Genomic DNA, 27,461 nt, shown 5'->3' on the forward strand with positions numbered 1-27,461 from the left:
TGACCAGTTGTGAATTCACCTGCTTGTCATCTGGCCTCCTCATTCACTTCTCAAGAAAATGGGGAAGAGCTCAAAACACCCAATGGAGCATGGATTCATCATGGTGCCGAATTTCCCAGCCCAATAACCAACACTTAAGCACGCACAAAAAGAGAAATGGGGTTTGCTGGAGCTGAAAGCTGGAAGAGATGGAAAAGGCTGAGACTGGGACTGATAGTGGAGAAGTTGGAGAATTTAGTTGATGGTTAATGAGGACAGGGTGTGGCTTTGAAAACTACAACTTTTAGGAAATTGGAGAGAAACAGAAGTTCCTTGAAAAAAGGAGCGAATCTTAACATTCTGTGCTTCTGGGTCTTCCCTCGTGGTCCAGCAGCTAAGACTCCATGCTCCCAATGCAGAGGGCCAGGGTTTGATCCCTGGTCAGGGAGCTAGATCCTACATACCCCAACTAAGGGTTCTCCTGCCCCAACTAAAGTTCCCACATGCTGCAATGAAGGTCGAAGATCCTGCCTGCCACAACTAAAACCTGGAGCAAACAAATAAATACAATAATTATATATTTTTTAAAAATTCTATGCTTCCATACACCTTATAGTGTGTTGCTATCTTGCAGCACTGGCTGGCCATACCACTGCCAAGAGCAGGCAACATCCAGGGTCAGAGGTGGGCTTGAAGCAAGTGCTCTAGTCTCTGCCCCCATCCTATTCCCAGGTCTCTTCCTGATAAAGCCCTGCAGGGCTGGGACCAGCAGGAGACACCCTTCTCTCCCCGAGTCTGCTGTCAGTGAGGTCACACTGGTAGCTTGAAATCAGAGATGCCAGAAGCATTTACACCAGAGAAATCAGGAAACACTGAAATTGAGCCATCTTTCCTCTGGATTGCTGGTTGTGAAACTCATGTACATGCTCAGTCACTTAAGTCGTGTCCAACTCTTTGCAATCCCATGGACTGTAGCCTGCCAGGCTCCTCTGTCTATGGGATTTCCCAGGCAAGAATACTGGAATGGGTTGCCATTCCCATCTCCAGGAGCTCTTCCTGACCCAGAGATGGAACCTGCATCTCCTGCATTGGCAGGTGGATTCTCTATCACTGAGCGACCCGGGAAGCCCATTGTGAAACTCATACAAAGGCATTATCTGAGCCTCTCCTCCTGCCTCCCATTTCTCACCTATGCTTCATTGTATGGCCCAAATTCTATTTTCTAAATGAAAATCTGCCTCTCCACAGGGTGGTATGTTGCTACCACCTCATTTCCCAACAGCCCTTCAGCACCCTCCTGGCCAGCTCTGTATCATGTCACATGATTTCCTGATCTTGCTGTGTTCCCCTTTCCTGAGACCCCAGGGACCCAGAGGCAAGTCCTTTTCTGTGATCCTCTGACACCTAGGGGAGACCCCATTAGATCCTGTATCACGTTGTGGCTGCTTTGCTTAATCCTTTTCCTTTTTACTGGATGAGTCCCTGCTTATGGGGACCCTCTTCCTTCTTCTGTTTATCTTCTTATCTCTGGATTCTGGCATGCCTCCTGAAACATAGCAAAGCAGAAAGGGAGAGAGAAAAGTAGGGGGAAGGAAGGGGAAGGAGGAGAAGGGAAGAAGAAGAAAAAGAAGGAAGGAAAAAAGGAAGGGAGGGAGGGGGAGAAAAACCAGCCAGCCCAAATCACTCATGAACTAGCCAGTTAGAAGCAAGGGGAGGGGGGATTTTGTGAAGGGTTGGGGAAACAGGGGCACCCAGAAGTCACAGGAGGTAAAAATGCTCTGCCCAGCTGTGAGGCTCAGAGCCTTTGAACTAGTGAGAGAACAGAGGTTCTGTGAACAAGAAAGGGCAGGTGCAGCACCTCAGCCAGCCCCCTCCAGCCCCCTGAGAGCCAGCCCCCGTCAGGGGACCTCTGGTCACAAAGTGCTGGCAAGAGAATGAGCCGGAGTGGGTATTGTGTGCGGAGGTGGCAGGCTGAAAACGCGATAGAGTCTCAGTAGAGGTTTTTTGAATGACATTGAATTAGAGCTGGCATTAATCACAACCTTCCTGGGTCCTTCCTTTGCAAGATAGTGGGGAGGGATGCTTGGAGAGGAGGGGAAGGGATTAAACAAGTGATGGATTGGGCTTCCCCAGGGCAAGCAGAATGCCTCCACCCAGTGGGAACTGGGGTTTGAAAGGGCTTGGGCTGGGGAGGGGCACTGTGTGGAGCCAGTAGGGCCCGGCTTCCCAGAAACACAGGCCTGGCTCCCCAAGACTGCAAGGTCATTGCCAATTCGTTAAGTGGCTGTTCTCAGCAGGCCTTTGCAGAGGAAAGGCATGTGTTCCCCATTTTGTTGATGTGGAAACGGCAAGAGGAAGTGACTCAGAGACAGAGTGGAAATAAAGTGTGTGTCTCATGACATTCTGGCTTCTGCTGGACGCAGAGGACTGGCCTTTCAATTGTGTCCTGGGGGGCCTCCTTCCACGTACAGAACAGACGATGGCTCTAAGTGTGAGCAGAGGGTTGGAGGTGGAGGTGATCTTTTCAGGTGCCAAGGTAGATGGAGCGGGTGGGCACTGGTACTGGAGATAAGAAAGATTGTCACAACCCTCTGAGCCTTGACTTACTGGCTGTGTTTAATCTTTTACAAGTGGGCACTGGTATTGGGTTTCTGATTCTGTCTTCTGCCAAGTCACAGGCATTTAAAAAAAATACACATGCCAGGGAGTCTATCTAAGTAATCTCTGATTTTTCAGAAAATTCTCTAGGATAGGTAATGTTAGCCTCCTATCCCAAGAAAGGAAACTGAGGTCTTGAGAGGTATCCTTGTCCAGATCACACAGCTGATAAGCAGCAGAGACTGAAGGCCACCACACTGCCTAACTGTGAAATCCCTCATGAGTAATGCCCCAGACTTGTGCAGCATGGCAGCCCCGAGGACATGAGTTTTAAACCAGGTTCAAATGAGTCAGGTGTCTGTGCTCTCTTCCTGATACTGTGCCATCTTCCTGATTAATGGTGCCCTGTCTCTGCTCCCTGAAATCCAGGGCAGAACTTCCAATCCTCAAGACTTTGCCTTTTACCCTTGGAACTCCCAGTGTCACCTCAAGTCTGGTTGCCCAAGAGGCCCAGCTTCAATGTCAGTTGCCAAAGGCTATTACTGTCGTCTCATAAATTAATGAACATTGGAAAACCAAACCAAAAAAAAAAAAGGTGGAAAGACAAAGAATGAAAGACTGCCCCTGCTCCTCAAATGGAATACATTGAGCTTTATGATGGATTCTCTATAGTGTCCTTATTTTTTCTCATTTTGCCAAGGACACAGGAAAATATCACCAAAGGCCATCATCCACCTGCCAGCTGCTGTTTGGGAACTCTGTCCCATCCCAGCCTGACGTCTCAAGGTACAAGGGCTGGTTGGTGGCAGAGCCGGACACTTGGTTGGCAGGACATGATACCATGGGTCCTCTAATCTTTGGCAACTCAGCGGCCTTAATTCTCTGCCCTTACCAGTTGTGTGATCTGGACAAAGTCACCTCACTGGATCTCTCTAACATTACCTATCCTGTAGACTCTTTCTAGAGAATGAACGATTGCTTACACAAGCTCCCTAACACACCGTGTGTGTTCAGTAAGATGTAACGTTACCCTGCAACATCTTCAAAAACAAGAGTATAGTTTTCTAACAGAAGCAGACTCACAGACTTAGAGAATGAACTCGTGGTTGCCAGTGAAGAGGATGGGAGGAAGGGATAGTTAGGGAGTTTGGGATGGATGTATACATCTTGCTATATTTAAAATAGATAGCCAACAAGGACCTACTATATACATGGGAAACTCTTCTCTATGTTGTGTGGCAGCCTGAATGGGAGGGGATTTGGGGAGAGAATGGATACATGTATATGTATGGCTGAGTCCTTTCACGCTGCACCCGAAACTATCACAATATTGTTAATCAGCTATCGTTGTTCAGTTGCTAAGTCATGTCTGACTCTTTTCGACCCCATAGACTACAGCACACCAGGCTTCCCTGTCCTTCACTACCTGCTGGAGTTTGCTCAAACTCATGTCCATTGAGTTGGTAATGGTATCTAACCATCTCATCGGCTATACTCCAATATAAAATACAAAGTTAAAAATAAATAAATAAATAAATCTCCTAATTTTCCCCCTGCCCGCTTCAGGTAGGTGAATGTCTCGTGTTGAGTGTCCTGAATTTTTATCCTGAACTCTTCAGGGACGCAAAGACTGTTCAGCTTCCGTCAGTGCCCTTGGCCGGTCTTGTCCAAGACGTTCTTAGAGCCAATCAAAACTTTTCCTGTTTTAATTTGAGCCCATTTCCTTGTGTTTGTTATTCTTTGGCTCTGACTTGGGCAGATCTGGGGGTTGGGAGGCAGCCCGGAGCCCACACTGGCTCACTGCCAGGGTTCTCCCTGGGGTGGTGGGATGGTCTCTGCTCCACCAGTGCTCACAGGGTCTGGGGCTGGCCAGGACGCAGGGAGAAGGGGTCACCAGGCTGTAGTCCAGGTCTGGACTGGAGGGCAGGGGTTTTGACTCGCATATGGAGAGCCAGAGGATTTTGTGATCATCAAAATCCAGAGGCAAGCTGTCAGTGAGAGATTCACATTATCAGGCAAAGTCTGGAGGAACAGGCAGGCTGTGTTGTCAGGAAGCATGAGCTAGAGTCAGTGGGTTATTCTCCTGTCTTCCACACTGTCTTCCACACTGCATCCACTGCCGTTAAGTTGGTAGATTGAAATCAGCCGTGGAGGGCTGGGAGAGAAGACCATGCATGAGGCTGAGGGCTGTTTTCTCTAAGACCCCAAAGGCAGGTAACTGAGGCTTTGATTATAGAACACCTTTCAGTTACTCAGCTTCAGAGAGTTCAGGAGGGACCCCTTTGGCAGTTCACTGCAGGTCTGTACTGACAGCTGGTGGTTTCGGATGCCCTTGAGGGAGTTGCCATGTGTCATCAGAGATGTGGGCACCACCTTTCTGGACTGAGGTCTTTTGCCCAGACTCTTAAGTCCCTCAAGGACCTGTCATGACCACATCCTAGCTTGGGAAGGGGTGACACTCTCTAAGCCACGAGGGTTCAAGACTCTTCACAGATTGGGATGTTCCATGTTGGGCTGACACTTTTTTTTTTTCTTACATGGAGTTTGTGCCAGTGTCAGTGGTATCAAGGTACAGAGATTTCCCATCTACCCCCTGCCCTCAAACATGCATAGTCACCCTGGCTACCAACATCCCCCACTAGAGTGGTACATTCATTACATTCTTGTGTGTGGTGTATGTTCAATGGCTCAGTCATGTCCAACTCTTTGCAACCCCATGGACTGTAGCCCACCAGCTTCCTCTGTCCTTGGAATTTTCCCATCAAGAATACTGGAGTGGGTTACCATTTCCTTCTCCAGGGGATTTTCCCAACCCAGGGATTGAACCTGCGTCTCCTGCTTGGCAGGCAGATTATTTACCACTGAGATACCTGGGAAGCCCAGGTCCTTATTGTTATCTATTGTATATGTAGTAGTGTGTATATGTCAGTCCAAATCTCCCAATTTATCCCTCCCCACCCCTTACTCTCTGGCAACCAGAAGTTTGTTTTCTACATCTGTGATTCTATTTCTGTTTCATGAGTAAGCTCACTTGTCACTCCATCCTTCGGCCCCCAACTCCTAGTCTAGGAATGTCCCCCTAAAATCACAGTCTCTTGTTAGAAGGGAGAGATTTCTCTGTAGGAATGGGTTTCGATGAGAACTAAACTTAGTCTATAACGGAAGTTCCCAACCCAGCCTGAATGTTAGAAACATCCTTGGAAACTTAAAAATACCAATGCAAGGCCTCCCCCAGGCCACCTCACTGACGATCTCTGGGCATGGGTCAGGATTTAGCTTCCCAGGGGATATTAATGCAGAGCCAAGGTTGGCATCTCCAGTCTGGTGTAAGACTTCCTTTGCTCCCTTTGAGTATCACTAAAGCAGGAATAGTTTTAGACCAATGATAGTAAACCCTACAGAGCTGTTGTTGAATCAAGAAGCCACGGCCAATGTTGGCTGAGATTCGGGGTGAACTGAAGATTCCTAGGATATTTATAGTCCATGTAGATGTCAACCAAACTGTCATCAGAACTGGGCTGGGTCTTCTAGGGCCCCAGTCGCACCCCCCAACCCCCTCAACACCCCTCCCTCAGCAGAAAGACCTCTCAGATTGGGATGCCAGGGTGCCATCTGATATGGTGACAGATGCTCTGGGAGATGACTTCCAATGGGACTGAGGCTGCCAGCCCTGAAACCCAGGCTGGCAGCTGCAGGTGGGTGTGGGCAAAGCCATCAGCCCCTGGCTGGTCCCCTACCTGGACCCTTTCTTGGCTTCCCCATCCCACTGCCCTCCAGGCTACCCATTTTCCACTTCTGTTTCTTCCAGGCTTCTCCCCTCTTGTCCCTGTTTCTCTCCTGCTATTTTCTACTGTCTTGCTCTTCACTTTTTCTGCTCAGCTGTGCCTTGGAACCATGCTGGGGCCGCCTCCACTCACAGCTGCGTTTGCAAAGTGTGGGCCCCTTGCCTAGGAGCCAGTGTGGGAGGAGGAAAGTGATGGGGAGAAGGGGCCCCCCACAGAGAGTGCCCGCCTGCACGCACCAGGTCCTCTGGCTGGTACCTGGATGTTCATTCAGACTGCTCCTTTACACTTCCGCTTCCCCATCCTCCGAGCCGGATGCCTTTAAGGGGAGTCTTCAGGAGTAGGAGGATGTGTGCTTGCTGGTTGCTGCCCCTGGGGAGTGAGGCAGGTGGGCTCACACCCATCATTTCAGGGCTATCCCTCTGCTGTCTCCGCAGGACTGCGATGTGCTGGTCCTAGCCGCCGTCAGAGAGGATGTCCGGGGTGTCTGAGGCCCTGAGCCGAGTGAAGGTGGGCACATTACGTCGACCTGAGGGCCCCCCAGAGCCCATGGTGGTGGTGCCAGTAGACGTGGAAAAGGAAGACGTGAGGATCCTCAAGGTCTGCTTCTATGGCAACAGCTTCAACTCTGGGAAGAACTTCAAACTGGTTAAATGCACTGTGCAGACCGAGATCCGGGTGAGTGTGGCGGGCGCCACCTGCTCCATCCATTTGTCCGTCTCTCCCTCACTCTTCCTGGGTGGCTGAGCATCTCTCCTTCAGCCTGACAGCTCTCCTGTATACACTCCTTGGATGGCGGGGAGGGGTGGGCACCAGAGGGATGCTCTCCTCCTGCAGCTCTGGGCTTCCTCTCCAAGGCTCTGCAGCTCTAGAGGTGGGGGCAGAGTGTGTAGCCTTCCTTCAAACCCTAGATCATTTGCTCAAGCTTTGATTTATCTCATTTCAACTTGTTCCTTATTTATGACATTTGAGGCTCTGCAAGAGATATACGTGCTCCCTCCCCCCTCAAAGAGTTCACACTCTCATGGAATTGGAATAACACAAGTGATTGCATTGAACACAGAACAAGAGTGACTTTTCCAGACATGCCCTGGATGCTTAGAAAAGGGAGCTGTGGAGACATTTAGAGGATGGTAATAAACTAGAGATGCCCTTGACCAGGTATCTGGTTGCCAGGCCCTTTCTGAGGCTGTACTTCAACAGGTTCATTCTCATCCAGAGTCACAGAATCTGTTTTGCAAATCCAAGTACCCACAGTCACCAGGGCACCTTAACACCAGAAAGCTAACTCACCTTAACCAAATGTATGAGAGCTTGTCATCAAAAGCAGAGCCACAATACACCGATTAATTTTAAATGCAACATTTATTGAACAATTCCTATCTACATGGGGCTTCCCTGTGGCTCAGATGGTAAAGAATCTGCTTGCAATGCAGGAGACCCAGGTTGAGTTCCCAGGTCAGGAAGATCCCATGGAGAAGGACATGGCAACCCACTCTAGTATTCTTACCTGGAGAATCCCGTGGACAGAAGAGCCTGGCGGGCTACAGTCCATGGAGTCACAAAGAGTTGGACATAACTAAGCAACTAACACTTTTCTTTCTTTCCTATACATGCCTGAATCAATCCCTCTACATTATCTGGTTGAACCTTTGAGATAGATACAGCAAGGATATCGTTTTCCACTGCTCAGAGTATTCCTTTCTGATGATGCGAAAGTAAGCCAAAGCCAAACTGATTCTCCAGAGCTGGCTTTGCTGGGTTTGTCATTTGAACAAAGGAAGCAGGAGGATCTTGGGAACACTCATCAGATCTGAGTGAGCTGGATGAACCATCTTCAGTCCTTTAATCAGCAACCCTGCCATGTCCCGGAAGTCAGCATTTCCCAGACTCGGCAAGCGTCTCTTCCAGTCGGCACTGGCAGCAGCCTCTCCACATCTGTGTATTTGGCTGCTTTCTGTCTGTGCACATGCTGTGCTTCAACACACTGAGCCAAATGTAATTGATTAGGTCACTGTCTTGGCCTATTGTCACAATTGATTCTGGGTTGGTTCTTCCCTCTGTTTCCTATAACTGATCTGATGAGGGTCTTGTCTGTATCTTATGGTTCCAGATATGTGTGTACAGTTGTGTCCCAGAAGTAAGTCCTAGGCATTTTCCTCCAAAAGGATGTTTTCAGATCTCCTTAACTCTCTACTTCTTGAGCCTTCCTTTGGGTATATCATCTTTGCAGATAGCTGATGCCATCTACAATGGGGTTTACTAGTTTAATTTCAGAAGGCAACCCACTTTCCATGTTTGGAGCACCTTCTTGCCCTTTGGGGCTGAAACCCAAAGAGCATGTGGTTAGACTAATCAGATTAGGATGTGCTCTGTGGTGTGCATGCATGCTAAGTTGCTCAGTCGTGTCCAACTCTTTTCAACCCCATGCTCCTCTGTCCATGGGATTTCCCAGGCAGGAATACTTGTGTGGATAGCCATCCCCTTCTCTAGGGTACCTACCCACCCCAGGGATTGAACCCAGGGCTCCTGCATTGCAGGCAGATTCTTTACCATCTGAGCCACCAGGGAAGCCCATGTTCTGTGGAGGTATGGTGAAAGGGGACCCGAAAGGATTGGTGGATTGGAAGAGGCAGTACTGAAGAGGGCTTTCTAAGAGGAGGACATGGCAAGGACAAAGACAGAGAGGCTGCTGAACCGTGGGTAGTTGGGTTTGGCTGGGGCATGGGTTATATTTAGAAAAGTATCTAGAGTCAAGATCAGAAGGGAAATCTGATGGTGGATAAGGGAGGGCTTAGAATATCAAGCTGAGGAATCTTGGCTCAGACAGGCACTAGAGACACACAGCTTTCAAGCAAGAGAGAGGCTTTCCTGGAGCCGTTTGATGTCTTGCTGGGTACTTAAGGAGAAAAAATACAAAAGCCTACAGAAAGGGCAAGGAGACCCGAGCTTAGAAAGAATGGCTCAGGGACTTCCCTGGCCTCCAGTGATGAAGACTTCACCTTCCAATGAAGGGGGTGCAGGTTCAACCCCTGGTCAAGGAGCTAAGATCCCACATGCGTCATGGCCAAAAAACCAAAACACAAAAGAAGCACTGTTGTAATACGTTCAATAAAGACTTTTAAAATGATCCACATCAAAAAATCTTAAGCAAAAGTGAAGAATGGCTAGTACTTGAAGTATTATCTGGAGAAGTCTGAAAACAGAGGTGGAAAAAGAACAAAGAAAGAAGTGATAGCCTCCTAGGAGTTTACGTCCCAGCCTTCTGATTTTTCCTGTTTCACATCTGTCCTAGAGGCAGCATGTCACCTGCTCACTGAAAACAACCATGGCTTTAAAATTATCTAGACCTTGAGCTTGATACCACTCCACCCTTACTGGTCGTATGGCCTTAGACCCAACACTTAGCCAACCTGGCTCAGGTCCCTCACCTAAGGATTATGCCTGCCTGTAGCCTCATTGTTAAGGATCAGAGATGGTAGATGAGAAGCATCCAGAATATAGCAGGAGCTCAGTCCTTGGAAATTATTGACTGTGTGGGTATTATGTCTTTACCCTGCTCAAGAATCCCCAAGGGTTTCTAATTGCCTGTAGAATAAAATTAAAATCATCTTCTTTTAGTGTTTATCCACTTACCTGTCATATCTTCAAGTAAAGTAAGATGATCAGATTTGTATTTTGAAACAGCTTGTAGTGTCCTGCAAGATGTTAGAAAGTGCATTCTGGAGAAGGTTTTTTTATGGTCAAAGGCATTTGGAGATCCTTGGTTAAATAATTCTGAACCAATTCCTTTGTGACAGGACTTCTTAGAATCTTTAATATGCTGTTCTGCATGATGGGTTCTAATAAAGAGCCACAGCAGTGATGTTCTCTTCAGTTCAGTTCAGTTCAGTCGCTCCATCGTGTCCAATTCTTTGCGACCCATGAATCGCAGCATGCCAGGCCTCCCTGTCCATCACCAACTCCTGGAGTTCACTCAAACTCACGTCCATCGAGTCGGTGATGCCATCCAGCCATCTCATCCTCTGTCGTTCCCTTCTCCTCCTGCCCCCAATACTTCCCAGCATCAGAGTCTTTTCCAATGAGTCAACTCTTTGCATGAGTGGCCAAAGTACTGGAGTTTCAGCTTTAGCATCATTCCTTCCAAAGAACACCCAGGGCTGATCTCCTTTAGAATGGACTGGTTGGATCTCTTTGCAGTCCAAGGGACTCTCAAGAGTCTTCTCCAACACCACAGTTCAAAAGCATCAATTCTTCAGTGCTCAGCTTTCTTCACAGTCTAACTCTCACATCCATACATGACCACAGGAAAAACCATAGCCTTGACTAGCCGGACCTTTGTTGGCAAAGTAATGTCTCTGCTTTTCAATATGCTATCTAGGTTGGTCATAACTTTCCTTCCAAGGAGTAAGCGGCTTTTAATTTCATGGCTGCAATCACCATCTGCAGTGATTTTGGAGCCCCCAAAAATAAAGTCTGACACTGTTTCCACTGTTTCCCCATCTATTTCCCATGAAGTGATGGGACCAGATGCCATGATGTTAGTTTTCTGAATGTTGAGCTTTAAGCCAACTTTTCACTCTCCTCTTTCACTTTCATCAAGAGGCTTTTTAGTTCCTCTTCACTTTCTGCCATAAGGGTGGTGTCATCTGCATATCTGAGGCTGTTCTCTTAAGTCAGTCATTTCTTATTTGCCTAAGAAACCCTTTCTTGTATGAGTTGGAGAACCAGTTCTCTAAGAAATCATTTAGGGATCTGTTTTCCCTCAATTCTGACCAAAGTACAAAAAGTGTAGGAGAGAGGAAAGGCTGGTGAAAGGCAGAGGAATTAGGAAGCCATGGCTGTCGTGTAGGTGGGATATGATGAACTAAGGCAGTGGCATAGGTTACAAAGACAAGTCAACAGAACCAAGTGCATCTAAACAGGCAGAGTCAACAGAACTTGATGATTAACTTGATGTAGGGAGGAAGAGAAAGAAAGGAAACAAGGATGACTCAAGCTTTTGCTTGGGCAACTGAATGGGCGTTGATAACACTCATTGAGATACCAACAGAGAAAGGAAGGACATTCTGAGATTTCAGCTTTATGAGTGTTCTGTTTGACATTTTTATGAAACACCCTCATAGAGGAGCATGGACTTGGAGCTGAGGAGGGAGAAAGGCCCTAGAGATGAGGATTTGGGAGTCATTATGCAGTGGATATCATATGAATAGGTAGGATCACCCACGGAGAATGAAAAGAGCAAAAGAAAGGTTCTAAGTAGGAAACCTTGGGCAATTGATTTCTAAGGGGCTGATAAAGAGGGGCAAATGAAGGAAAACCAAAGAATCATCCAGAGGAAGATGAAAAGAACTAAGAGAGCAGGAAGGAGAGACAAAGGCAGAGGAAACGTTGAGGAAAGAGTGGTTAGCTGTGTGAGATTCTCAGAAAGGTCAAGTCAGATAAGGCTAAAAATAGACTCATTGACTTCACCAGCAAGTGCTATAATGCTCTTTTTCTGGTCAATTTCAATGAAAAGATGGGGGAAGAAGCCATTGTGCAGTCAGTTGGAGAGCAGAGACAGTGAATGTTATCATTCCAGAGAGGCTTTGCTCATGTAAGGAAGGAAAGAGGAAAAGGCAAGAGAAACAGTGTTACTGGCAAAGGAAAGAGCTTTTGCTAAGATCCTGAAGTGACCAATACACCTGTTAGTTTTGAGGCTAAAGGATGTCCAATGTTGAGTAGTTAAACCATGTTAACAATTTTGGATTTTACCCCATCTTCCATGGAGAGCTACTGATAGAGTTTAAATATGTGAGTGACATGAGATTGTGTTTTTAAAAGATCACTTGGGTTACACAGTGGAAAATAGATTGGAGAGGGCAAGAATGGATGTGAGAAGATGTTAGGGGGCTATCGTGATGATCCAGATAAGAGATGATGGTAGTTTAGATTGAGACTCTAGCCATGGAGGTGATGGTGGTGATCATGATGGTGATGGTAATCTTGATAGGGTTGATGGTGCTAGTGGTGGTGCTAATGGTGCCGGTGGTAATGATGGTGATGATATAATGATGGCATTCGTGGTGATGGTGATGACAGTGATGATGGTGGCAGTAATAGTGATGATGACGGCAGTGGTGATGGTGAGGATTGATGATGATCATAATGTTGATGGTATTGATGGTGGTGGTGATGATGGTGTTATGGTGATGGTAGTGATGGTGATGATGGTGGTAGTGATGTAATAGTGGTACTGCTTATGGCGGTGGTGATGATAATAGCAACTAGCAATTTTGAAAGTGCATCATAAGTATTATCTCATCAACTTCTCAGAAGAAACCTATGAAGTACATACTACTATTATCTCCATTCTCTATATATGGAAATAAGGTTCCGAAGTGTTAGGCAAATTGCTAGTAAGTGGTGGAACCTGTTTGCAAACCCAGGCAATCCAATTCCAGAGCCTGCACTCTTAATCGCCATGGTTTAGGGAGAGAAGTGATTGTAATCCAGAAAATTTAAGAGATGAAAATGAAAGGTTTTGCTAATGAACCAGAGATTCAGAAACAAAGAAGAAGGTGTCAAGAACAGCAGCTGTAGTTCAGGTGGTCAGGGTCCCACTCCCTAAGGTGAAAGACACTTGAAGAGAAACTAGTTGGAGAGTAGGGAGATCCCAGAACCAGTTGTGGACTGTCGAGCGCAACTGGGATGCTTTGATGTTTTCATGTCATGTTATATATGTGAAAATGTTGAGTAGACTGTTTGATACGTGATTCTGGAGGAAAAACTGGGCTGGAGATAGACACTTGGATCTTGTCAGCCTCTGGGTGGTGGTTAAAGCCGTGAATGTGGGTAAAATCATCAATGAAGAAGTCCTGAATAATTTCATCCTCCATTCCACAAGGATGTGTTGAGTGCCCCCATGTACCTGGCACCATGCCGGTTGTGGCCTGGAAGTAAAACCAAACCCCCAAACACAAATACAATCCCTGCTTTCAATGGGCTTTCAGGCCAAGGACCCACAGTAATGAATGACACTGACCCCCACTGATGAATGAACCTTTACAAATGGAGACAAGTGCTCCGACAGGAAGACAGAACTTCTGTGAGAGCACAGAGTACAAAAGAGCTTGGTCTAAACATCAAGGAACTGTTTAGCCTTTCATGGCCTTTTTGTAGATGCTGTGTTCCAGTCCTTTTAGATCCAGACCAGTTTCCCTGCCCAAGAATCTCCTGGACTGGCCCCTCCCACCCTCTGCTTCCAGTATTTCTTTCCCCAGCTGGGCTTCATCCTCTGATGGATTTTTCTCCTTGCAGCTCTGTATCTTCTTTCACCATCTTCTCTGCGTCAAAGTACTGCCAGTCCTTTCAAGCTTGCCAAGCACTTGTCCTTCCACAAGAACACTCCAGAAATTCTGACCTCCAAATAGTGGAGGTGTCAGAATTGTGTCTGATGGAATAGAAGCCATGGAGAATGGCCCTGGTACAATCCACTTGGCAACACATTTCCAAAACATAGTTACTCCATGTCTACTTGCTGATCTCGTGTTTTCCCCTTTTTTCTCAGCCTCTTTCTACATAAATACAGTTGCCTCAGGATGTTTTCTCTAGGTTGTTAAAAGCTTTGTAAATAAGCCCTGGCCCCTGTGTTTAGGACCCAGCAGAAATTAGACAGGTGTTGGAGAGAATGGAGCAACGTGCTGAATGAGAAATGGAGATTGCTCCTCTTGATTTCTTGTTTCACTTTTGTTTGATATTCATAGGAAATTGTGTGGGGGGAGCTCTGGAGCAAGTGGAGGCTTCTATCATCATATATTTTTCTAACATGCTAATTTGCTTGTCGGGAAAGAGGTTAAGATAACACTTTGCAAACAACCAGCTGAGTGCCACCCAGACGTGCCCACACAGGGCGTCTCTCTTTGACTCTTACAGCCTCTCCTTTCTCTCTCTCTCTCCCGTCTTCCTCTCCCTCCTCTTTTCTCCTTCTCCTCTCTTTCTTTAGGGTAGGTTGACCATATGTCCCAGTTGTATGGGAGAGTCCTTCTTTCCACACACTGTCCAGGAATGAATATGAACAGTACCCCTGCCAATCTCAAGAGCATCATGATTCGGAGGATAAATCACCTACAGCTAAGTGCCATTCTCACTCCTCTCTGCATAACACACTGATTGGCTGGTTCGTGGTGTTTTCTCTCCCCTGCTGACACCAGCTGACCCACACCCTGCATGGACCCATCTCTCTCCATCAGTGGACCATCTGTGTCTCACACAGGAGGGCCTTAAGCAGAAAATGAGGCACTTGTCTGTGATTTGGTGTGGTTCCAAGGATGTCAGCAGAGCCCCCACATTAAAACCCTCTCCCTCGGCCAGCCTCTATTGTGCTGAAAAGCCGTGATCAATATCTGTCCTTGGGACTTCCCTGGGGGTCCAGTGGTTAGGAGTCTGCTTCCACTGCAGGAGGCTCGGGTTCACTCTCTGGTCAGGGAACTAAGATCCCACATGACATGTGTACAAAAGAAGACAAACAAACAAAAAGATCCATCCTTACTTAGTCCTGAAGCATCACCCTACTTAGAATCCACGCCTACATCCCCGGGAGGGTCAGAGACAGAGCCATCTTGTGCCCTTTCCCAGCTGGTCCAGTTCTGTCCCCTCCCCTCTACAGCAGTGATTCCAGGCTGTGGGGCGGCCAGTAAAGGCCACTCACCTGGCGTGTGAGGAGAGCACAGTCCAGTCCAAAGGCAGCCTGCTGTACACCTGCTTGGACTCATTGCCCTCCCTGTAGATTCAGTGGTCTTACAGTACATCCCAGAATATTCCCAGAGAGGCAGATCCCAGATGCTGCCACCCATTGTCCCTGCCCTATCTTGTCAGACATTCATCCCAGTTACTCTTGAGTTTAAACTTATCACTTAACCAGACACAGGGTATTATGGCTTGAACATGTGCCCCCTCCCCACCCTACCCCCGGGTGGCTCAGTGGTAAAGAACCCACCCTGCCAATGCAGGAGACGTGGGTTTGATCCCTGGGTTGGGAAGATCCCCTGGAGAAGGGAATGGCAATCCACTCATCTTCTTGCCTGAAGAATCCCCATGGACAGAGGAGCCTGGTGGCCTACAGTCCATGGTGGTCACAAAGAGTCCGACATGACTGAGTGACTGAGCAGGCATGCCCCCTCCAAAATCCGTATGTTGAAGTCCTGACTCCCAGTGCAGTGGTACTACGAGGTGGGCTTGAGGTCGTGACCTTTGAGCTTCCATGAGGTCTTAGTGTGTGCTGAGAAGAAGGTGTGCTGAGAAGAAGGTGAAGAAACAAGAGCTCTGTCCCCTGCCATGTGAGAACACAACCAGAGGGCGGCTCTCTGCAAACCGGAAGACAACGCCCACCAAGAACTGGATCTGCCAACACCTTGACCTTGGACTTAGCCTCTCCAACTCTGAGGAGTACATGTTGGCATGTAAGCCACCCAGTCTATGGTCCTGTGTTACAGTAGCCTCAGCAGACACAGGACCAACAGCTCTTTGTGGTCAGAGGAGGGTCTACAGGCCACAGTTCATGGGCTCAGGTTGTTTCCAGAATAATCCAAGCTGCCCTTATCATGTGTCTCCAGAGGGAAGATCATGAGGCTGAGGGATAAGAGGAAAGGAATTCGTGTCCTGGGAAGCTGCTATTGCTAAGAGAAAGGTTACCCTAAAGAGCCACACAAGACCAGCCCCCCATGCATGAGACCAGTCCCTGGAAACCCGAGACAAAGGTTCAGCCAGGAAACCACAGATCGACACCACAGAGACACAGTGAGACAAAGAGAGGTACATTCGCAAGGACCTCCTCCTTTCAACACCCTCTCCCCATTTCCTGTGTGTGCTTGGCAGCCCAGCCCACCCACCCCCAACACCCACAGAGGTGAGCGAGAGGCAACTGTGCAGACCTCTGGGCCCTTTATTCACTTCGCACCCAGATTCATGACGTCCGCAAATTAGCAGTGAGGTGCCAGTGCTCACATTTCTATTTTTAAATGGCAGTCGCATCGCTGAATGTCCTTGTTAGGTACAGGCTTTTAGCACATCTAAATGAATGCTTTCAGAGTGATAAATCTTGTTAACTTTGATTACTTTGTTCTTCAGGCACTTTTTAAAAATTATCCCTTAGGTGCGTGGAAAACTCAGAACTTGTCCTGCTGTTGTTATTTGTTCTCTAGAGCGGCTGTTGTAAATCACTGTGGTCCTTGTGGATTAAAACACAAAAGTGTTTTCTCGCATGGCTCCCAAGACTGGAAGTCCTGTATCAAGGGGTCCCAGGACTGGGCTGCCTCGGAGACTCTAGGATGGAATCCTTGTTTGCTTCTTCCAGCTTCTGGCCACTCCAGACTTCCTCGGCTTGTGGGCTTACGGTTGCATCACTGCACTCTTTGCCTTCATCTTCACGTTCCATTCTCTTCTCTCACTGTTTCACTCCTTTGTGTGTCTTTTATAAGGACACTAGTCATTGGATTTAAGAGCTGTCGCCTACCTCAGATAGTCCAGAATGATCTCATCTTGAGATCCTGAACTTGATGGCATCAGCAGAGACCCTTTTTGCAAATGAAGTCATAATCACAGGTTCCCAGACACCCAGACCCATCTTCAGGGGGCCACCATTCAAACCCTCAGTGGGATTACAATGGCAGATGCTGGTACCCTCGTTCAGGAGCCCATAGGCCTGTGTACACAGTACACAGGGTGGTGTGAGTACTTTGCAACCTTTTTACATCCACACTGATACAAGGCCAAGTGTCAGAAAGTGACCACAGGCTGATGAAGGCCTATCACTTTGCCCTGCCCTCTCCTGAGACTCTTGGTTGCTGGCCAGCTGTGGGCTGTCCCCACCCCAGCCCAATTCCCATGACAGTCAGCCCAGGTGACACCATGGGCTGGTCCCTTGTCCCTCAGCAGGTGACCTCATCCAGTCACAGAGCTTGAAATTCTGATTTTACCCAGTGGCACCTAAGTGTGTAATACTGGCTCCTTCCATGACCCCAGGCCATAGGTACACCTACCTGCCCACCATCTCCACTGGCTGCCCACCTCCGTGTGAAGAAACAGCTCAGAATCCTCTCCTGAAATTCACTTCTCCACCAGTCTTTCCAGCTCCACCAACTGCAGCTGTTCTTTCAGTGACCGTGTCTCTAGCTGTCAACCTCCGAGTCCTCCTTGAATTCTTTCTTTCTGTCACACTCTGTACCTCATGCATTAGGAGATCCTGTCTGCTCGACTATTAAAACATATCCAGATTCTGAGCATTCCTCCTCAGCACCTCTGCTGCCTCTTCCCTGGTCTAGGCCGACAGCATCTCTTACCTAGAATAACGCATTCACCTCCTTACTGCCTCTGCCTGTATCCCTGTGTGCTCCATTCCACAGGCAGCAGACATGGTGAATTTTTCAAACACAGGTCAGAGGGATATAGTTAAGGTATACCTTCGATCATATCACTGCTCTGCTTTAAACTCTCTGGTGCCTACCTTCCTCACCCAAGGTAAAATCCAAAGTGCTTGCCTTGACCTGCAACAGGACCTGCAGGCCAAATATGGCTCACTACCTGTTTTTGTTAACAAATTTTCGGGGGGACCTAACTACACTTGTTGTGTATTATTTCTGGTGCATTTGAGCTACAATAGCAGAAGTGAGTAGTTGCAACAGAAACCATCTGGCCACAAAACCTGAAGTATTTGCTACCTGACCCCTTCCAGAAAAAGTCTGCTGACCTCTGGCCTGGTCTTCTGACCTTTTCTGACGTCATCTCCTCTGTATCTTCCCCACCTCAGCCCCACTGGCCTCTTTACAGTTCCCCAAATGTGCCAAGCACACAGAGCTTCATAAATGCTCCCCCTGGGGACTCTGTACATCTGGTCCCTTTGCCTGGAAGGTCCTTCCCCTCACAAGGCCATCCCTCTCTCCCTGACTTCCTTCAGAGATACATTCAAATGCCCCCTTATCAGAGAGAATTTTGCTGGCCACTCTACATAGAATGGCTCAGATGTTAAAGAATCTGCCTACAATGGAGGAGATCAAACCCAGGTTTGATCCCTGGGTTGGGAAGATCCCCTGGAAAAGGAAATGGCAGTCCACTCCAGTATTCTTGCCGGGGAACCCATGGACAGAGGAAACTGGCAGGCTACAATCCATGGGGTTGCAAAGACCTGGACACAGCTGAGCGCACACAAACACACCACACAGAACAGCAGCCTCTCCTGACCGTCATTCTGCTGCCCTGCCTTCTTTGTTTGTCTTCCTGGTATTTATTAGGACCCATGATATTATTATGCTTATTTGTTTATTGTTAACCGTCCTCCCAACAGAAAATAAGCTCCATGAGAGAGCAAGCTTTTGTTTTCCCAGTTTGCTGAATTGAGTAGTTACTTAATGATGGATGGGTAGATGGATGAACTCCAGTTATAAAGTCAACAGAGACTGGCTGGAATTCCATGTCTCAACTCTAGATTCCAGCAAGGGAGAGAGAGTTTTGGACTGACCTGATGTGTACAGAGGGCAGTGTCTGGGGTCAGTGGCATTGAATGCCAAGAGATGCTGTGAATAGGGCAGGCAGAGGGGTTCATATAACCCCTACTACAGTCTTCCCAGATGAGGCAAACAAGCTAAGTCACCAGGGAGACTGAAACTATGAGTTTTCCAAGTCACATCCAAAATTCACTGCTTTGAAATCTCAGGTTGCTGGGACTGGTCATTGCCCCAAAGTACCCACTTCTGCCTGCAGGCTGCCCACCTAGCTCACATGCCCTGGAGAAGGATTATCAACCATCACCCAGGTGGGGCAGAGCCCAGGCTACGGAGTCATGGTAGAGGATCTGAGAGCTCTTAAGATACTAGAAGTCTTGGAGGATCTGTGAAAAAGTGACAAGAGTAGGTGGGATGGGGTGGGGTGTAGGTGGGTTTCATGGGGTTGGAGGTGGTGCCACTGTGCTCCCGTTTCCCTAATCTGAGCCCTAGAAAGGTTGTACGGTGCCTGCCTCTTGTCAGCCTCTAAACAGAGGTGGCTTCCTGGAAAGCCGGGACTGTGTCTCATTCACCATTATCTCCCCAGTGGCTACTTAGTGCCTAACAGAAAGCAGACACTCAGATGTCTGTAGAATAAATGGATGAATGAGTGAATGAGCTGAGCCTGTAGACCACAAAGGAGACCAGGAATCTCCTACATCACTTGATGTAAAGACAAGGAGGAAGTTGACCTCAAGGAAGCTTGGCCTTCAAAAATGATTAAGTATAGGAGAGTTAATAGCATTTCAGCTGGCTTAAAATAGAATTTCCTGTATATTCCTGGGCAAGTCACTTGACCTCCCAGGCTCACAGTTTCTTCATTTAAAAACTGAATCAAATTAAGTGATCTCTAAATTTACTTAAGACTCTAGAATTATGGTCTAAGTTTTATGAGCTTATTAATGTCTGAATATTTGAATATCTGTGGAGCTGTAGATTGTATTGCTATGGTTGCATCAGTGAGGTTTGCTTTTACATATGAGCTTCCAGGATCCAGAAGGCAAAATAGTTGTTCAATGTAACTTTCATCAAAACCTGAGTGAGTTTTGGCCATTGTTTTTCTCTGACCCTGTGACATTTGCTTCCAGTCAGCATTTTAATTTTAAAGTGTTATATTGCACAGGGAGTTTGTGTATCTCTTTTTTTTTTTTTTTATAGGAGCTTTATTTTTTATTTATTTATTTATTTTTTTGGATAAAATACTTTTATTAAATCTACTGTCTGTATTTTAATACTGTTAACTGACCCTCAGTGTCCTTTTTAGCACTTTTTCCTTCTAGTACAAGATCTAGTCCAGGATCAGATATTGCATTTCATTGTCATGTTGATAAAGTCTCTTTTAATCTGGAACACTTTTACAGCCTTTCTTTGTTTTTTATGATATTACTTATTAGGATTTGTCTTACATACTGTGGTGCTCCCATGTTGGGTGGATATATATTTATAATTGTTATATCTTCTTCTTGGATTGATCCTTTGATCATTATGTAGTGACCTTCTTTGTCTCTTTTCACAGCCTTTGTTTTAAAGTCTAATTTATCTGATACGAGTATTGTGACTCCTGCTTTCTTTTGGTCCCAATTTGCATGGAAAATCTTTTTCCAGCCCTTCACTTTCAGTCTGTATGTGTCCCCTGTTTTGAGGTGGGTCTCTTGTAGACAACATATGTAGGGGTCTTGTTTTTGTATCCATTCACCCAGTCTTTGTCTTTTGATTGGGGCATTCAACCCATTTACGTTTAAGGTAATTACTAATAAGTATGATCCCGTTGCCATTTACTTTATTGTTTTGGGTTCGAGTTTATACACCATTTTTGTGTTTCCTGTCTAGAGAATATCCTTTAGTATTTGTTGGAGAGCTGGTTTGGTGGTGCAGAATTCTCTCAGCTTTTGCTTGTCTGAAAAGCTTTTGATTTCTCCTTCATACTTGAATGATATCCTTGCTGGGTACAATAATCTGGGCTGTAGGTTATTTTCTTTCATCATTTTAAGTATGTCTTGCCATTCCCTCCTGGCTTGAAGAGTTTCTATTGAAAGATCAGCTGTTATCCTTATGGGAATTCCCTTGTGTGTTATTTGTTGTTTTTCCCTTGCTGCTTTTAATATTTGTTCTTTGTGTTTGATCTTTGTTAATTTGATTAATATGTGTCTTGGGGTGTTTCGCCTTGGGTTTATCCTGTTTGGGACTCTCTGGCTTTCTTGGACTTGGGTGATTATTTCCTTCCCCATTTTAGGGAAGTTTTCAACTATTATCTCCTCAAGTATTTTCTCATGGTCTTTCTTTTTGTCTTCTTCTTCTGGAACCCCTATGATTCGAATGTTGTAGCGTTTAATATTGTCCTGGAGGTCTCTGAGATTGTCCTCATTTCTTTTAATTCGTTTTTCTTTTATCCTCTCTGATTCATTTATTTCTACCATTCTATCTTCTAATTCACTAATCCTATCTTCTGCCTCTGTTATTCTACTATTTGTTGGCTCCAGAGTGTTTTTAATTTCATTTATTGCATTATTCATTATATATTGACTCTTTTTTATTTCTTCTAGGTCCTTGTTAAACCTTTCTTGCATCTTCTCAATCCTTGTCTCCAGGCTATTTATCTGTGATTCCATTTTAATTTCAAGATTTTGGATCAATTTCACTATCATTATTTGGAATTCTTTATCAGGTAGATTCCCTATCTCTTCCTCTTTTGTTTGGTTTGGTGGGCATTTATCCTGTTCCTTTATCTGCTGGGTATTCCTCTGTCTCTTCATCTTGTTTAAATTGCTGAATTTGGGAGTCCTTTCTGTATTCTGGCAGTTTGTGGAGTTCTCTTTATTGTGGCGTTTCCTCACTGTGTGTGGGTATGTAGAGGTGGCTTGTCAAGGTTTCCTGGTTAGGGAAGCTTGTGTCGGTGTTCTGGTAGGTGGAGCTGTATTTCTTCTCTTTGTTCAGTCGCGCTATGGGGAGGGAGGGAGGGATGCTGCAAACAAATGACACTGGCGTGCGCTCGCAGTGCCTCAGCCACACTGGGTCTGCCCCCGCTCACGGCGCGTGTAGCTTCCCTGCCCACACTGCTCAGGCTCTAGGTTGTTCCGCCGGGAACAATCCGAGGCTGGCCCTGGGTTGCATACGCGTCCCAGGTCCAAGCCGCTCAGGTTCAGGCACTCAGGCAGTCCTCAGAGGCGCAGACTCAGTTGGGGCTGCGTTTTGTGCTCTTCCCAGGTCCGAGCAGCTCAGGTGATGAGGTGTTTGGCGAGCGCCAATGCTGCGACTTATCGCCTCCCCGCCACTTGGTTATCTGGGTGTAAAACCGGCGCACCTTCTCAGGCAGATGTTGACCGTCCAGACCCCCAATAAGTTTTAGTTAGCAAAGAAGCCAGTTTTATAGATAATGTCTCTCTGGGGCTGCGATTGCCCCCTTCCGGCTCTGGCTGCCTGTCACCGGAGGGGGAAGGTTTGCAGCCGGCTACCTCTGTTTAGTCCTTTGTTCCGTGCGCGGGCTGGCGGTGTCTTAGGTTAGGGCTGGCTTTTCGCATGGTAGATATCCCACAGTCTGGTTTGCTAGCCCAAATTATTTCACTCAGATAGTGCTCAGGGTATTCAGGCCAGATTCTTACTCTCAGCGATGCAGCAGCCCGCGCCGCCCCTCCCTGCCCAGCCCCCGCTTGCTAATGGCGGATGCAGGCGTCTGCGCTGCTTCTCCGCTGGAGGAGTTACCGTAGGGCTCGCAATCTGCGAGTTTTAATTGTTTATTTATTTTTTCTCCCTGTTATGTTGTCCTCTGTGCTTCCAAAGCTCGGCAAGGATTCGGCAGTGAGAAGGTTTCCTGGTGTTTGGAAACTTCTCTCTTTTTAAGACTCCCTTCCCGGGACGGAACTCCGTCCCTCCCTCTTTTGTCTCTTTTATTGTCTTTAATATTTTTTCCTACCTCCTTTCGAGGAGTTGGGTTGCTTTTCTGGGTGCCTGATGTCCTCTGCCGGCATTCAGAAGTTGTTTTGTGGAATTTACTCGACGTTTAAATGCTCTTTTGATGAATTTGTGGGGAGAAAGTGTTTTCCCTGTCCTACTCCTCCGCCATCTTGGCGCCTTCCCATGGAGTTTGTGTATCTCTTAAGAGCTGATCCTATAAGTTGGGTAGGAGGTCTCTACCGGGTAGCATGTAAGCCAAGCATGTAGGCAAAAGTTACCATTTGTCTCGGACTGGAAGCTGATGTCTGCTCTTATTTCACTGTGGATTTCTTATGCCTCATCTGCTAAACTAAGCCTAATATAATAGCCAAATTTAGACATTTATTTTCAAAGTTTTTTACAAGTATAACAAGAATATATGAAAGACAGACATGAATGGAAAACTATAAATCATTATCTCTCATGAATATAGAGGCAAAAATACTCAACAAAATATTAGAAAATTGAATCCAACGATATGTAGAATGGAATACATGTTCATTTAATAATAGTACTTGCTGTTGTTGTTGCTGTTTTTTAGTCGCTAAGTCATGTCCGACTCTTAGACTATAGCCACCAGGTTCCCCTGTCCATGGGATTCTCCAGACAAGAACACTGGAGTGGGTTGCCATTTCCTTCTCCAGGGGATCTTCCTGACCCAGGTATCGAACCTGCATTTTCTGCTTGGCAGGCAAATTCTTTACCACTGAGCCACCAGGGTATATATATACTACACCTCCCATTTTATAATAGAAGCTGTTTTCAAAGGTGATTACAAGCTCTTTATACAATTTTTGTAAAATTATACTAGCACATAAACCCCATGTGGTCCTCCCATCACTTTCATGGGCCTTTTCAAACTATTTGGATTGGTGGCTTATGCTGGGGCTTTTGCTGTTTTTATAACTGCTACAGTGAGTTTCTTTGTATACAGAATATTTCTGGGGTTTGAATCAGTTCATCAATTTATGCTTTGGCTGCTGTAACAGCGTGGCCACCATAACAACATGGCTGCTGTAAGAACATAACACAGGCTACAGGGCTTAAACAACAGAGATTTGTTACTCCCAGTTCTAGAAGCTGGAAATCCAAGACCAGGGTGCCAGGAGGGCTGGGTTCTGGTGAGAGCCCTCCTCCTGGCTTGCAGATGGCCACTTCTTGCTGTCCTCACATGACAGAGAAAATGTTCATTACCCTTTTGTCTCTTCTTATAAGGGCACTAGTCTCCTACGTGAGGGCTCCAGCGTCATGACTTATTCACCTCTCAAAGGCTTCACTTCTAGCTACCATCCCGTTGAGTATTAAGGCTTCAGAATATGCATTTGGGGGTCACACCAGCAGTCTATAGCACACTTCCAGGCATAGAACTAAATCCAAGATATAAACACATTTCGGATTCTTGATGTTGTGTTGTGCTCAGTCACTCAGTCATGTCCAACACTTTATGACCCCATGGACTGTATCCCACCAGGCTCCTCTGTCCATGGGATTTCCCAGGTAAGAATACTGGAGTGGATTACCATTTCTTCCTCCAGGGGATCATCCCGACCCAGGGATTGAACCCTCATTTCTTGCATTGGCAGGTGGATTCTTTACCACTGAGTCAGCTGGGAAGCCCTTCAGATTCTTGATACAATGCAGATATTCCTATCTATCTTTGCACTAGGATGGGAGCTCCCCGGGTACAGGACTTTCTCTCATTCTCTGCTGTATCCACCGCACCTAGAAGGGAGCCTGATGCAAGAATATGTTAATTACTGAATGCATGGATGAGAATCATTGAGAGGTTTTCTTGTGTAATTTTTGGTATCAATACATGCAGAAGAAAACAGTACCAAATAGATGAGTTGACAGTTCACCCTGAGGGCTGTTCCACATCTCCTGGAACCTGGCATTTGGAAACATGTAGGGGCCTTCTTTTTCGCTTGTCATGTTATCATCATTGTCGGAATGACTGGGGCGAGACATTCAGTAGGCTGCAGCCATGGGTGCCACATGGCACCACACAGCAAAGAATCATCTGGCCCCAAATGCCAATGCCTGTTAGCACTCACTGATGTGAGTTATGAAGCATTATGGTGAAATGAACAACCTGGAACCCATCGCCCTATGTGAGAATAAAGCTTCACCTGTCACACTGAAGCAAACTCGCTCTAAGGCAGACACTATATGCCACACAAACAAATCAGTGAGTCATGACTTCAAGAGATATTTTGGTAGGAAGACTTGTTTCAAAGAAGAACATGAGGGACTTCCCTGGTGATCCACTGGTGAAGGATCCGCCTGCCATTGCAGAGGACAAGTGGGTTCAATCCCTGGTTCTGGAAGATCCCACATGCTACCTGGGCACCTAGAGCCTGTGCTCTACAATAAGAAAAGCCACTCCAATGAGAAGCTCGTGCACCTCGATGAAGAGTAGCCCCCGATCACTGCATGCAGTGAGAGCCTGCGTGCAGCAATGAAGAACCAGTGCAGCCAAAAATAAATAAATGAAAAAAATTAATATTTAAAGAAATGAGAAAGAAAAAAAGAAGTACATGAAGTCCTCTTGGTTCTGTCATAATGGATTATCTCATTCCTCCTCCCTCTATTAATAAATCTCAGCTTGGCAGCCAGAGTCTTTCCTTGGGGTTTATTAGTAAATCCAAATATTTGACAGAACGGTCTTATTCTTAACAGAATATTTTCCAGAGACACCTCTTACATTCTGTACAAGTCATTTAAAAAGAAGTCCTTTTCCACCTATTTCTGCACTTTCTCAGAACTTCACTTCCTGCCTCTATGTGTGGTTGAAGGGGAAAAGAAGAAGCCTGCTATCATGAGCTTTGCCCTGGGAATGCAAAACCCTTTGTGGCTTTCTTGCTCCAGGCAGAAGGAAGTCATTTTTCTCTGCATTATTTCTTCCTGGGCAACTTCTCCATGGCCATCACATGACATCCTCTGAGGCTCATTCATCGTTTGTCAGCTGCCTGCTCCCACCAGGACTGTCTTCAGCTTAGAAATGGTCTCAGATTCTTTTACCAGTGACAGCTTTCCTTAACCACCTGGACCCCTTTGATGGAGCTGAAGAGCTGTTACCGGAAGTTACTGGTAACCATGGCTCTCTCCTTCTCCCTCAGCCTCTACTCAGACAGGTTCTCCATGGGTCCATTTCCCAGGCCTCCAGCTCCCACTCAGGCTGGGAGTCAGAGGAGCCTCTGATCAGGCAACTTTAGACTCTATTTCAGGCTCTCAAATTTTATGTCTCAGCTATAGACTTCTTGGGGATCTTCCTGGTGGCTCAATGGTGAAGAATCCACCTGCAATGAAGGCGGCATGGGTTCTATCCCTGGGTTGGGAAGATCCCCTGGAGAAGGAAATGGCAACTCACTCCAGTATTCTTTCCTGGGAAATGCTATGAACAAAGGAGCCTGGCGTGCTACAGTCCATGGGGTTTCAGGAGAGTTGAACATCACTTAGTGATGAAAACAATGACAAAATAGACTTATTGAGTTCATTAATCCAACTCCCAGGATAACTTGACCTTGAGCCAGGCTCATCTCTTCTTTGCCGACCCACCCTGACAATGGCCACTGTTTATTAAGCACCTACTCTTCTGTGTTACTTTAAGGCTAGGTAAGCTTGCTACGTAAGCTTTCTACGTAAGCTCTTTACATGTCTGGAACCCACCAAAAGCTTGGCCAGCTTGCTTATCCTTGAAGCCAATCTTAGTAGTTTCACACTCCAAAAAAATTATTAGTCTGCTATTTAAAAATAATTAGAAATCAGTTTGAATCTTTACTGTAATCTCTTAGGGAAAAAATATCATTGAGGGATCACTTTTATGAAAAATAGCAACATTTCTTAAACATTTTTATAACCATGTCTTAATATCAAATCGGGTTGACTGCAGACCAAAAATATCTTTACTTGCATTTTTTAAAAATTTCTAAAATCCAGCCCACGAAGGCGCTTATCTTCCTTCCCTCTACTGCTCATGGCAAAATCCATTCTTTTTCTTCCCTTAGTCAACTCTTTGGCTTCCCAGGTGGCACTACTGGTAAAGAACTCACCTGCCGATGCAGGAGGTGTAAGAGACACCAGTTCGATCCCCGGGTCGGGAAGACCCTCTGGAGGAGGGCATGCCAACCCACTCCAGTATTCTTGCCTGGAGAATCCCATGGACAGAGGAGCCTGGCGGGCTACCATCCATAGCGTTGCACAGAGTCATACACAACTGAAGCGACTTAGCACACACACGTACTGTCAACTGTTTGTTTCTTCCAGTGTATAATTCAAATTCAACTGCATTGCTTCACACTCCCCATTACCAAGTTCATGCTACCTAAGTTCAAGAGTTGAGTGGTCCATGGAAACCTCCTTAGAAGGTGGAAAAGGGACAGTGTTACATGTTTATAATTTTATATCTGCACCTTATATTTATAGCACGTTATCTAATCCCATCCAAAAATCTCATAACAAAAGAGGTATTCTCCCCATTTTTCAGATGAGGAAGTAGAGGTTAGGTAACCTGGTCATGGCCTACTGCACAGTCTTGGCTGGATCTGAAAGATGCCAAAGTCTTGGTGATGTCATTAGTCACCACACTCTTGATCTCTTGAACATCTTTTAATGTTGGTCCCTGTTTCTCATAACCCTGACTTGTTATCCAGAGAGC

General features: G+C 46.4%; 1 protein-coding gene across 4 annotated transcripts in view; it reads left to right on the forward strand.

Moving 5' to 3' along the window:
• Positions 1-27,461, forward strand: part of PTK2B (protein tyrosine kinase 2 beta) — a 141,879-nt gene that overhangs the window by 66,562 nt on the left and 47,856 nt on the right. For all 4 annotated transcript variants that reach the window (XM_086416535.1, XM_086416538.1, XM_086416536.1 and 1 more), the window contains exon 2: positions 6,797-7,037. In XM_086416535.1, coding sequence (XP_086272661.1) covers positions 6,834-7,037 — 204 coding nt within the window. In that variant the 5' untranslated portion in view covers positions 6,797-6,833. The remainder of the gene's footprint in view (positions 1-6,796; positions 7,038-27,461) is intronic.

Source organism: Bos grunniens, chromosome 8 (genome assembly GCF_055505025.1).
Source record: "Bos grunniens cultivar Pamir isolate PY7600 chromosome 8, Bosgru_T2T1.0, whole genome shotgun sequence".
Taxonomy (NCBI): Eukaryota; Metazoa; Chordata; class Mammalia; order Artiodactyla; family Bovidae; genus Bos; species Bos grunniens.